Consider the following 14,053-nt stretch of genomic DNA (forward strand, 5'->3'; position numbering starts at 1 on the left):
AGTAACTGAAAAACACATTAGATTTTATATGTTTATTTTTTATTTCATAGTATGTTCTGACTTTTTGTATTACTTAGAGACTTGTAAATTTGAGAAATGTGAAAGTACTTCCCGCCTTTTCATTCTTTTATTTAGGAATAAAATGCAGTCCTATTAAAAAGCAATAAAGCTTAAACAAATATTTGCAACCTCTGTTTATAGTATTGTGGGAAACGGTTTTCTGATGGATTGATTTTAAGATATGGTTTGTGAAACCCTTAGGTTATGGACATTAGTAGCCAATCCTGAGTAGACTCTATCTACTGTAGAACCACTATAGAAATCACTTGATTTTATGTTTCACAGACTTTTATTATAAACAAAGATATAATAGTCTACTGTAATTGGAGAAGAATTCCAGCTGTATGTCAATAATTCTGTCTAAAATTTCTTTTCCATAGGGTGCCTTGTATTGCCTTCTTGGAAATCATAGTGGAGTATGTCTGGCAAATCTTCATGATTGGGACTGCATTGTCCAAACTTGGCCTGCAATTGTCTCTTCTGGACTTAGCAAAGCAATGTCTCTGGAAAAGCCATCCATAGTTAGACTCTTTGATGACCTTGCAGAGAAAATCCATCGGCAGTATGAAACAATAGGACTGGATTTTACTGTAAGCATTAAATAATTACATCACTTACAATTGTTTAGGAATGGGGTTTGTTTACTTAGGGACCATGTGTCTCCTATTAGTATCTGTCCAGCCAGTTTGATTTGGTGAGTTTGGTATGCTCTGGCATGGATAGATATAAATATGTTGCTTAAATTTTGATGATAGCTGGGGATGTAGACTAAGTCTATATGTCTTGTACAGGAAAGTGGGGAAGTAGATGCCAGTGCCAGTGAGTTTGGATTAATGGTAGGGTTGTAGTTCTTACTTGAAATGTTATACTTGGCAATCTGATTATAAACTGGAATGTAAAAATTTCAGTATAATAAAGAATTAGGATACTACCGTGTTTCCCCGAAAATAAGACCCTGTCTTATATTTTTTTGAAACCCAAAATAAGCGCTTGGCCTTATTTTTTTTGGGGGGGTGTGTGTCTTATTTTGGGGCGTGTGGAGCAAGATGGGGTTCCTCTTGCTATCTTACCTGATTTCCAGCTCTGCGTTTAAATATTTTCAGGGAGGGCTAATTTTCAGGAGAGGCTTATTTTAGCACATGTGCTCTAAAGCCTGATTGGGCTTATTATCAGGGGATGTCTTATTTTCCAGGAAACAGGATATAATTTCCACATACTTGGAAATAATCTATATGGTGATACTAATAGCAGTTATCTTTCATCGAGCTTTGTGGTGGCCTAAAGGTGGAGCTCTTGCCAGGAGGCTGTGAGTTCAATCCTAGGTAGTGACAGATATTTCTCTCTCTCTGGGAGCAAAGAGAAGATATCTGCTGTGAGCTCCGTGTAGACATCAAGAAGGGCATCCAGCCAGTAAATGTTCAGCTCCATTCAGTTGCACCGACTACACCCCGATGCAAGGGGTTACAGAGTTGTTAAAAGAAAAAAAATAGCAGTTACCTTTCATAAATTATCTGCTCTGGCCTCATCCAGCTTATACCCTTTCTGAATTACTATGTCATAGCTAAATACGGATGTGACAAAAAGTATTGATACCCCTCCAAAGGTAGTTCTCAACTTATGACCAGTCACTTAGCGACTGTTGGAAGTTGTGATGGAGCCCCCTAAAGGTACTTATAACCTGGTTCCAAAGTTCCGACAGCCACCCCCCACAGTTAGTAATTAAATTTTGGGCATTTTGCAACTGGCTATTTGCAGCATCTCATCATCGTATGACCACAATTTACAATGTTTCTTCCAGCTTTTCCTTCTAGTTTTTGGCAAAGCCCCCTCCCCCCCCATAGCAAGCAATGGGTTTGCTTAACAACCACTCCCAAAAAGGTCATAAAATCAGTCTAGTTCCATCGGTGACCTGCTTTATGACCATCACAACTTACAAATGTAATTGACAGGCTCCATTGTGGTCATACGTCTTGGACTGCCTATACTTTTTTCCAAAGAATCCCAATTTGCTGTGAAGTAAGTTGAAACCGGCACAAGTAAATGGCACCCACCATTTTGTATTACATGGTTCATAGTGTAAGCATTTTGCTTTTTTTGTTTATATTTGCTTTTTTTTGTAAATAATAGAACAAATGAAAATGGCACAGATATAATTATAGATAACCCCTTAGCAGTTAAAATACATTAATTGGATTTTGGTGTTCTCTCAAATAGACATTTTGCTTCAATTATATCATGGATGCCTTCACCCCCATAAACAATCACTCAGCAAATTGGGATAGGGAAAATGGAAGGGTACTGATACTTTTGACTGCGTCTGTATTCTAGAATATTGAAAGTAAAAATAGTTAATACATAACTTTGGCATACTATTTTGTGATGCTTTTGAATTTTTGTAACAGTGTACATTTTGTAAATGTTGTATCATTCCCTGGGAATAATCACTTGTTGTATCAGAATCTTTCTTATGTCTCCTTACTTCTCCAGGTCCCAGAGACATGTATTGAAGTTGCAGTCCTCATGCAGAAGTCAGTGGGTCAAAACGGTGAATGTACCAGCCTTAGTTCAGAAGAGATTGAGCTGGGAATTCAGCGACAGAAAGAAAGGAATGCCGAGTCCTCTCAGTAAGTACAGACTCTTTTAACAATTTCATTTTTTCTGCGTGAAACCAAAGCCTGTGATTTGTAACAATAAGACTTTTTAAACTTTGATTCAGAGAGAATATCTGACTGTTGCCTTTTTGTCTAGTATGACTGTTAAAATGCAATGTGATTGTAAAACTCTTCAAACAAATGATGTTCGTTTGAAATGTTCCATATATAGTATTTTTAGAGAAGTTTCTCCTGTCTGCTGATTGTTATAAAGAATTGCATTCAATATGCAGTGGCCCATAGATGATATCCTGTCTTTTGCTGAGATATGTTAATACATAAATGTTCTTTTTCTTTTTCAGAAATTATGAAAATTTGGTAAATAAGCTTCTGGATTGTGTGAATCAAAGAAATCTGTAAGTATGAGAATATATATTTCTCAAAATGTGGTTCATGTGCTTTTTTTTCTGGGCTGTGAGTTGGCAACCATTGAGAAATTGGTGTCATGTGACTGCAAGAAGCTTTCCAGGGATGAGATGACATCATTGGAAAGGAAAGGACCAATTTTGAAATGCTTTGTGGAGAAAGAATTTATCTATAACAAGAGTAGAAAGCACTTCAGAAACAAACCATGTTTATCTTTAAAACCTCAGCCATGCTCTGAAAAATAAGTTTTATTATACTGCTTATATTCTTTGCAAAATGGCTGAATTTCTGCAATATACATAGGGCCTGGTGGCTCAGCAGACTAAAAGCATTGTGATTAACACCAGCTGTCTGCAATTACTGTAAGTTTGAATCTCACCAGGCTCAAGGTTGACTCAGCCTTCCATCCTTTCTAAGATAGGTAAAATGAGGACCCAGTTTGTGGGGGCAATAAGCTGACTTTGTATAAATATACAAAAATATGAAGGCTATTGCTTAACGCATTGTAAGCCGCCCTGAGTCTCCGGAGAAGGGCGGCATATAAATCAAATTAAATAAATAAATAAATAAATAAAATATGGTTTTGTGGGGGAGATGGAGTCGTATTAAAGATGGACAAGAAAATGATTTGACTCTGAAACCCCTGTTTCTTATGACCACTTTTGAGAACAAAAATAAAACAAAAAACATGGTGCTGCAAACATGGTGCCATTTTGTTGCTGAATGTCGGTGTTTATGGTACCACGCAGGCAGTGAGTTGCCCATCTCAGGATCATACAATATCCCATTCCCCACCCAGTTCAGTGAAAATTCAGTACTAGATTTAAGAGTTTATTTTGTATAATTGGGAATCCCTTTTCTTTCTTCCAGCCCTTGGAAGTTTGAGCACATTGGCATTGGTTTCCTCTCCCTACTTTTAAGAGATGACAGAGTGCTACCTGTAAGAGCCATAAATTTTTTTGTGGAATGTCTCAATCATGATGTCTTGGTGGTTCGCAAGGTAAAATGTTAACTGGTTTAATTATAGTAAAAGTTGTTTGCAGATATTGATTCCATTATTCATTCCTTAGAGTGGACTAATATGTGGTTTCTTCACATGACAAACAAAGTATTTGTTTTTGATCTTATGAATGAGTTTCAGTGCTTCCAGAGTACCATTTTCTTTTTAGGTAGAGTTTGCTTGAGCTGTATAGACTTTTCCAGAGATGTGCAGGCTGACAGAGTTGCCAACTCATATAGGGAAAGTCTTCAATGAAATACCACCCGTTTTGCAAGCACAAATCATATTTGTCTACATAGCTTGCAGTCTTTGATAGACATTAGTTTTCCAGTCTTAGGCAAGGGATTTGTTTATTATCAGCTACTTAATTCTGAAGCTTTCTATATGAGCAGTGAATAGGCTTTACCACCAAGTTAAAAATCCTTCCTTAAAAGACCTTTAATCCATCTATTAATACTTAAGACAACTTTTTTACAACTTTTAACATATTGAGTTCCACATATTTAGAAATACTTTTAGGACTGTAAAGATCCCGATATAGTCAGTTGACTCCATCACTGACTATTGGGGGCGAATCTTTGGCCCCCACAGAAAGGGCTCGCAATCTGGAGTCCTCCTGGATATGCAGCTGTCCTTGGAGGAACATCTGACGGGGGACCTTTTGTCAGGTTCACCTGATTCGCCAGTTGCGGCCCTTTCTTGATCGGGATTCTCTGTGCACAGTCACTCCCGCCCTCGTCACCTCTTGCCTTGACTACTGCAATGCTCTCTACATGGGGCTTCCCTTGAAGAGCACCCGGAGGCTCCAACTGGTCCAGAATTCAGCAGCGCGGGAAGTGACGGGAGCAGCATGGTGCTCCCATGTAACACCACTCCTGCGCGAGCTGCACTGGCTCCCAGTGGTCTTCCGGGTGCGCTTCAAGGTGTTGGTCATCACCTTTAAAGCGCTCCATGGCATCGGGCCTAGCTATCTTCGAGACCGCCTGCTGCTACCGACGACCTCCTATTGACCTGTGCGCTCCCACAGAGAGGGCCTCCTCAGGGTGCCATCAGCCAATCAAAGTAGGCTGGTGACCCCCAGGGGGAGGGCCTTCTCTGTGGGGGCACCTACACTCTGGAATCAGTTGCCCCCAGAGATAAGGAGAATCCAAGACCTCATGCCTTCCGCCGTGCCCTTAAAACCCACTTTTTCAGCAAGCCGGGCTGGCTTAAGAAGAAATTTTTAAATGTTTTAAATTGGTTTGTGATTTTTAATTTTGGGGCCAAATTTATATATATTTTAATTGTTTTTTAATATTTATATTTCATGTTTTTAACTCTGGCTGTACACCGCCCTGAGTCCTTAGGGAGAAGGGCGGTATATAAATTGGAAATAAAATAAAATAAAAAAAATAAAATCTAAATGCTTATACATAAACACTGTAGAAATTAGAAAACCTGGATCTTTATATTGTTCTAACTTAAAAAAAAAACCTAAATGAAGTAATTTTTTTTACCCCAATTAATTTTATATGCTGACTACTTCAACATATAGTTGAACCTTACATACAACGTTTTTATATGTAGGGGAAAAGTCATGAAAAGAATGTGCCATCTTAACAGGATCTGCGTTTCTCCTTTCATTTGCTTAAATTTAAATGAGCTAACTCATTTTTCTGTGTAGATGGCAATCTCTGCTGTGGCTGGCATCCTTAAACAGCTGAAAAGGCCCCACAAAAAGATGCTCATCTGTCCTTTCAAAATCAGTAAGTGCACTAAAGAAAAACAACAATCTTTCAATAATGACAATTTAAGTTAGTTAATGTTAAGGGAAATATGAGCTAAACATCTGCTAACTTGCAATCTTTGTATCTGCCATCAATTTCTTCTGCCAAATGTTTCAACTGTGTTATTTCTTTTTTAACTGACCACCATATCCATTGCAAATGTAGTTGATTTTCATAGTTAATAACATTAATTTTCCCATTGATGGTAAAATATTGAAGTGCTGCATCATGGAAGTATTCTATTGACTGGGGACAGAAATAGTGGGATTGTTGGTGCTCTTTGAGCTTGTTTGCTTGCAGACATTTTATGGTTTATCTCTATGTGCCTGTTGATGGCTGATTTGTCTGAATGTCAAGTTTCCAGGACCTCCATAGCATTTCTGGATTGGTGATCAGATGATCACCAATGTGGTGATGTGTGGCTGTAATAATATGTTGGTTGTTTCTAAAATGTTTTTGCTGTATAATAATGTTATCCTTTTCCAAATTTATCCGGTTCCAAATCAGGAAGAGCCAACAGATTTACATCCACATTGCACCATCATAGCACACAAACCAATCAACTCCTCCTTCAAGAAGAAAAAAACAAACAAAAAACAAATCTGCAGCATATAATGTAAGGACTATAACAGCCACTATGTAGGACAGAAAACTAGCAGGATGTCCATGAACCCAGCTAGCAGTTAGAAGACATGATGAAAACTATTTGCTTACAACACACAGACAGACTTAACCACAATTTCAACCGGGAAACTGAGCATTTTAGACCAAGCCAAATCCAAAAACTCTACAGAATTCCTGGACATTTGGCATTCAGACAGCTCTGTCATAAGAGAGATAAACTATATCTATGTACAATTCAAAAGAAACAATAAAAAAAGCTAAAAAGGAAACAAAAAGACCAGAACACATCCTCTCCAGCAGCCAATAAATAGGGTTAGCACCAGACAAACAAGCAGAAAACAAAACACTAATCAAGGACCTACCAAGGAGAAAACCACATCCCCACTAACATTGGCAGGGCACTTTACTGTATATAAACAGGAAGCAAACCCCACACTTACTTGCACTGATGATGTTACTTACTTGGCCAATGAAACATCTACAAGCAAGAAGCCAAGCTCTGAGAGCACCAAGGACTCCACGATTCCACCCTCAGCTACAGATTCTCTTCTATTGGAGATATTAAATATGGTAGTCAGTCTTATGATTTGATTTACTGAAATTTGCAGGCTGTGAGTTTGATTGTAACTTGTTTATTGTGGTCTCCTATTCCTCAAGTCTTACTAAAGTCCTCAGCGTTTATGTGAATCTTCCGTTCAGATGTTTGTAAAAAGTTGTCAAACGGTTAATCCACTACTTATCAGCTAACTGACTTTCAGGATCCTGCAATCTGTTTTCTAAACTGATAGCATATTTTCATAATTTTAGTTCTAGAAAAAATGCTGATGGAAATAAGAATTAAGAACTTTTTTATGATTGAAATCGTTCTTTGATTGTTATCCTTGAGTACAGAAATGGCTATTACAATTTTTCCTAGCAATTACCTGCCAAATCTGAGCTTCCCCAGCTTTCTAGGCATTTATCTTATACCAAGGAAGGATGAACAATCTAGCTTACAGCAACTAATTTGTAGAAAAATGACTATTTTAATGGGTGTTTTATTGTGGTACTTGTTTTAGTTTTAAGAACATTAGTTAACATATTTTGGTTCCTACTGGGACTGTACTAGTTGTGTTGCTATTTGAAACAGATGCTTCATGGTTTTGGTTTTTTAAAAATATAATTATTCAGAATTGTGTGAATTGGTAACAGCTGGCAGTAATTTTGGGCAGCAATATGTCCTGAATGAAAATAGGAATATCTTTTGGGCAGGATAACATCTATCAAGATGAATATCCTGCCCAAAATACTGTATTTATTTCAAACAATACCCATTATTTTGGATAAAAATTTTTTTCACAGAAAATAAAATTATTAGGAAATTTATCTGGGCTGGGAAAAAAGCAAGAATAAAATTGCGATCACTACAGGACATTAGATGTAGGGGAGGTTTTGGACTTCTGGCTTGGGAAAGAAAGAAAGAGAGAGAGAGAGAGAGAGAGAGAAAGGAAGGAAGGAAGGAAAGAAAGAAGAAAGAAAGAAAGAAAGAAAGAAAGAAAGAAAGAAAGAAAGAAAGAAAGAAAGAAAGAAAGAAAGAAAGAAAGAAGCGGCCACCCTAGTGTGGATAAGAGATTGGGTCAATCTAAGAAATCAAAGAATCCTAACTTTGGAAGGACATGACCTACAAAGAGGGTGGCACGCCTTTATGTAGGACAAAAAGAACAAGACAAAAACATACTTTCATAGACATAAGATTAGAGAAGCATTAATACAAACATGGGAAGAAATTAGAAGGAAACAGTATATGAAAATCCCGAATTGGCTATCAACCATGGAAGCTATGATATATCCCAATACAATAGAGATTAGCAAAATGATTAGATATAAAGAGCTCCTAGACAATCAAGGAAAACTCAAAAGTAATCAGATCCTAGGTGAGCAGGGAATACATATTGACTGGTGGCCATACCTGCAGATACAATCCAGATATAAAAAAGACATAGAAGAATTTGGTATCAAGGTGGAAGCAAATCCATTAGACAAACTATTGGTGGGTCCAGAAAAAAAAGCGAAGAGGTATTGGAGTAAAATACAAAATTGGCTACAAGAATTAATTAATAATAAAATTGAATTGATTCCAGAAACTTTTCTCTTGGGAGTACTAAAGACTAAATACGACAAAAAACCAGGATATTTAATCATACACATACAGCAGCGAGAATAACATATGCACAACAGTGGAAAGGAAACAATATACCACCAGAGGAATCCATTATTCAAAAAATATTCGACTGTGCCAAAATGAATAAACTAACATTAGAACTAAATGAAAAAGAGGATTCTGAATACTATACGGTGTGGGATAATTGGTACAGGTGGATTGATAACCGAATTAAAAATGGATAAAGACTAGTATAAAGTTTAAGATACATATATATATTTAGGAGTTATAGAATATACAGGAATAATTAACCTGTTTTGTGTGGGAAAAGTAACACTGTCTGATCGATTATGTATTGGAATTTTGGAAAATGAAAAAAAAACACAATAAAAAATTTTGAAAGAGAGGAAAAAAAAAAAAGAAAATAGGAATATCAAGCATCTACTGATAAATTTAAGAAGAAAAGCATTTTTCTCTTTCACAAACAGGTGGATCCCCACAGCCTTCTAATATCCAGGCAGGTGACAGATCTGATAACCAATGGCTGCATTATGAGAGTGCTAGTTTACCAAAGACTAAACAAAGTTGGGAGGCCTGCCATTTTGTGGAAAAAACACATTGGGGATACTACACTTGGCCTAAGTAAGTATTGGCTTCTGTCCTCCTGTCCTCTTCTATAGTGTGAAAGTCAGTAGAGTCAGTTCATAGCTTTCATTCAAGTTGCCTTACTGATGCAAACCTTGTCCTGCTTATGCTTGATTTGCTAGAGCAGTCATTTATTTCTTCCGCATATTAAATCCTTTACGCTTTCTATATTTGGTAATACAAAGGTTAGAAAGATGTGAATCTGAATTTGTACTTGCTAAATTGTGACTTTGAAACAGTGAACCAGGAAGTGGTACTTTTTATTTTGCCATTCAATATTGTTTTAAATTGTCTCACTTTTTTCCCTTACAATTTCTAGAAATATGGAAATCTATGCTTCTGCAGAAGAGCAACCAAAACTTGGGAGGAGTAGAAAGGAACTTTCAGAGGTGATGTTATATTTTAAAAATGTGCTCACAATTTCTCTTGGTCTGATATTTCACTTTCAGCATATACTTCCCCCCTTTGTTTTATAACAGTGATTAACCTTAGAGTGATTTAAATTATTCAAAGTTTTCTGAATTCCAGAGTACTGGAATTCAAATGCACATAATAATATGTTAATAGAATCAATTATGTGCTTGGATCATACAGCCCTAGTGCTTATATCAAAATACAGTATGAAGAAATTATTACATGAATCATCATAGATGTATCTCCTGACTCTTTATATCTTTGTGCCTAATATATAATAATATTTTCTGTTTGCCTGGAATCTATTCACACAATGAACAGGCAGCTAAAAAGTAATGGTGTTTGGAGAAATCATGTGGTTTTGCATACATGTGTCAGTCTACATTAGGAAAAATGAAATTACTTTTGATTTTTTTAAAGTGAGAGCTAAATATCTTAAGCACTGGTATAATAGTGATTTCTTTGAAATATGATTTCCAATTACCTGAATTCCTAAACTGGATATTGTTCTTATTACCATTTATATATGGAAGTTTTTGATTGGATTCTTTCCAGAAGGTTTTTTTTCCAGGGTGGGGGTGGGGTGGGGGTTCAATTTACCATAGTGTCACACTGATTTCTGCAGCACATTAATAAGTCCCTTCTCAGGTCACAAATTCTTTGAATTGGGAATAGGAAGATGAGGTATAAAAATATTTATTCAATTTTAGTTTTCTATAGAAAACGAGATCATATTCACAATTGCAAAACTGTATGTCTCACTTATTTTGGCCATGTCATGTGAGGGAACTCACTGGAGAAAGCAATTATATTTGGAAGACTTAGTGATAAAAGGAAACCAGCCCTCGAAAGAACACAGTGACTGGACATCATTAAAGTGATACCAGCCAGAGCATAGAAAAACTCAAGTAGTCCAAGATCAGAAGATGTGGAGAGACCTGGTCCCTAGAATCCCCCAAGAGTCTGAATGGATGACATCATCATCAGCACCATAGAAAATGAGAGCATGAGGTGTTCTAAGGCTGACAATTAAAGAACAGTTTATTCTTGCAAGAATTTATCAGTTATACATTTTTTCAGGTTTTCTGATCTAAAGATTAAAGTATCTAATTATGGGGTCCATATATATTTTTCCAACAGATATGGTAAGCAATTTCTAATTCTATTTATATTATTGTTTATTTTATTTTATAGGCAGAGCAAGTCATTTATGATCACTTTTCTGATCCTAATTTTGTTGAGCAGTTAATCAAGTTTCTTTCTTTAGAAGACAGAAAAGGAAAAGATAAATTTAATCCACGAAGGTTTTGCCTCTTTAAGGTAAATGATTATCTAATATTTTGTTTCTTTTCTAGGAAATATGTTGAGCCATGTATAAAGCTGTTTAACAAAAAATCCATGCAGTTAAGCCTTTGTGATTGTTCTATCACAAATATTGCTCTGATTCTGGGGTTTATCAAAATTTTATCAATCATAATTTATAAAAAAGTTCTGCCTCAAGTGCCCTTCTTTACACACTGTTCTTTCCGGCTTGTATACAGCCAGAGTTTTCCATTCTGTCAAGATTGGAGAAATTTAGTTTAATGGCAGATAAGACAAGATAATAAGAAAGTCTGATCAACTGCCACGCTATTGAAACCAATCCATCATATTCAGTGTATTGCCTTCTGTAAGACTTTCATAATGAGAGCCATTTAGAATGGTTGCAAAACTAACATAAAAACTACCTTCTCACATATAACATGCAGGCACACTCATTTGTTCATTTACACTACACTCAGTTTAGCTTGTGTAAAGGCAGTGAGGTTTTCTGATACAGTTTCATTGTTTTATAATTTCCCTCACATCTTAATAATCAAATTTTCAGACTTATGTGGAATTGTGGAAATGTGGTTTCCAGATTATAATTTAGGGACAATGGTAAAATGTACTACTTTTTTCTAAAGCTTTTCAGTGCTTTTCTCTTAATAATGGTTTGTATATCATTTAATTTTGAAAATGGTAGGCCCAATTAGTGTTTATGGTAAATTGCATTAAAAAGGCATTAAATATATGCAGAACACTTGTGGCTTGGAAAAATTCATTCCTCTCTAATTACTGTTGATATTCAACATTTTAAAACATATTTATCATTATAGAACAATTTAGCCCGTTTTGTAAATGTAATAAGAAGCATTAAGACTTAAAATCAAATTTGTGTATTATTTCTCTAGGGTCTGTTCAGAAATTTTGATGATACCTTCTTACCTATATTGAAACCACACTTGGAACGTCTTGCTGAAGATTCCCATGAAAGTCCTCAACGCTGTGTGGCTGAAATTATAGCTGGTTTGATAAGAGGGTCTAAACACTGGACGTTTGAAAAGGTAGAGCACATTTCTATGAATTTTGCAAATATATTTGATTCAGATCTTATATATACCAGAATTATTCTGAATTACTGAAGAAAAGTATGTTTTCCTTTGCCTGGAATAGGTGGTTTTCATGTACATACTGTGTTTCCCTGAAAATAAGACCCTGTCTTATATCTTTTTGAACCCTGAAATAAGCGCTTGGCCTTATTGCCATGCGCTCAAAAGCCCGATTGGGCTTATTATTAGGGGATGTCTTATTATGGGGGAAACAGGGTATATTGATCTGAGGGATTTATTACATAAATACTTGAACGTTTTATATATGTGTGTGGCCCTTGACAGATTTTTAAAAAGGTTACTTGTGACCCATCCTTGAATTTACGACTGCTGCACCAATCCAGGGTCACATGATCTCTCTCTCTCCTACACACACACACACACACACACACACACACACACACACACGGACAGATGTGTGTTTAATTTCAAACACACATTTCTTTAGTAACTTTTTTTTAATCTGTTGTAACTTTGAACAGTCATTAAACAATATTTTTAATTTGGATGTTTCTATTGTTTTTATTGTTTAAAATATTTTTGGTATTTTAATTGTAATATTTTTTTCGAATCGTAAGCTGCCCAGGGTCATTGATTGAAATGGGCAGCTATCGAAATTAGACAAATGAACCAATCAAAAGTTACTCTCCCTCTCAGTCCCAGGAAGCAGGCAATGGCACTTCCATGAAAACTGCAGGGACTTTTCCAGGAGTAAAGATTGATTTGAAGGCACACACACATATAAATAATTAGTTTGAAATTAGGGATGTTTAAATATGGAACAGATATTTCTGTCTTGCTTTCTGAACTACAGTATTAACACAGCCTATGCTTTCAGTATGTGGTGTTTTTTGGTTCCTCTAAAACTAAGGTGTATGAATTCTGACCGAAATAGACTTTGCTTATATGTATTTTCCAGAGTACTGCTCCTGCAGTCCATAGCTGGGATCTCTTCCTCTTGCTTCACTTTGACTGGGTGATATTTTAATTAGAGTCTCTCTCCATGCTGTGGCCACGCCTCCCATTCCCATAATGCCCCAGTCTTTTCACTCGGTCACTGTGAACTGGTGTGTTTCCTTTTCTCTCCGTGCCTTGCCTTGGATTCCTTTTTAGGGAATTTTCCGTTTTAGGCTTTTCTTTATTTCTTTTGATTAAAATTTTTTCGGTTAGTGAGAGCCTTTGCGAAAGCTGCCTGGGGTGAGTGGCGGCTCTGGGGCGCCAGCCCGCCTTCCCCTGAAGCGTCTGACGGCTGTCAGACAGCAGCTAGGGATTCCGACCCTTCAGGGCGGTTCCCTTAATTACCTTCAGCCGCCGGCGTGGGCGCGAGGCTAGCGGTTTGCCGTTTTGCCCCCCCACGCCTTGAATCTATCATTGGCTCTCTCAGGGGCGGCTCCGGAGCTGTTGCACGGTTCGCCCTGCAGGCTCTGAGGATCGGCCAGCTGACTGTCTCCCCTGGGATCGGCTGCCTCTCGCCTGGCCTTCATTTCGTCAGCGGGATCGCCGGAGACGTTTCTGCGCGCTGCAGGTGGTGAGCAGTCTCGACGCCAGCGCTACGAGCGGCGTTTTTCCCTGCTCTTTATCCCTGGCCTGTTTTCCCGCCTTTCGCTGCTGCCGCTGTTGCTGGGGCGATCAGTTTGTGTTGCGGCCGCCATTTTGTCAACGTGTTGGCGGCCATTTTCTGCGCCCTTTCTATCTGGTCGTGGCTGAGGCGTTTTTTTTGCTCTGTGGCGTTTCTCCTTGGAGCCTCCCTTTGGAACCCTTGCCCCGTTCTGCCCCTTGCTGCCCTGCGAAGCTGGGTCTGAGGGCTTGCCTGGCATCTTTGTGACAAGTTCTGGACTCGTGCCTCTGGACATTCACTGTTGGCCATTGCTTAACCAGGGTTTGCCCATCACCCTCAACCGGTGCCATTGCTGGTTATTTTGTACATAGTTGTCTTCTTAGTTTCCCTTTATAGATAAAAAAAAATAAATAAAAAA

General features: G+C 37.4%; 1 protein-coding gene across 1 annotated transcript in view; it reads left to right on the plus strand.

The window, feature by feature from the left end:
* The window catches only part of PSME4 (proteasome activator subunit 4), a 107,902-nt gene that overhangs the window by 67,396 nt on the left and 26,453 nt on the right, over positions 1-14,053 (plus strand). Inside the window, 9 exon segments of the mRNA XM_070932248.1 lie at positions 441-650; positions 2,548-2,684; positions 3,014-3,067; positions 3,948-4,077; positions 5,741-5,822; positions 9,096-9,249; positions 9,572-9,641; positions 10,861-10,986; positions 11,880-12,032. Of these exon segments, the coding sequence (XP_070788349.1) occupies positions 441-650; positions 2,548-2,684; positions 3,014-3,067; positions 3,948-4,077; positions 5,741-5,822; positions 9,096-9,249; positions 9,572-9,641; positions 10,861-10,986; positions 11,880-12,032 (1,116 nt within the window).

This window comes from Pituophis catenifer, unplaced genomic scaffold, assembly GCF_029215685.1.
Source record: "Pituophis catenifer annectens isolate HBS135680 unplaced genomic scaffold, rPitCat1.0.hap2 SCAF_1, whole genome shotgun sequence".
NCBI lineage: Eukaryota > Metazoa > Chordata > Lepidosauria > Squamata > Colubridae > Pituophis > Pituophis catenifer.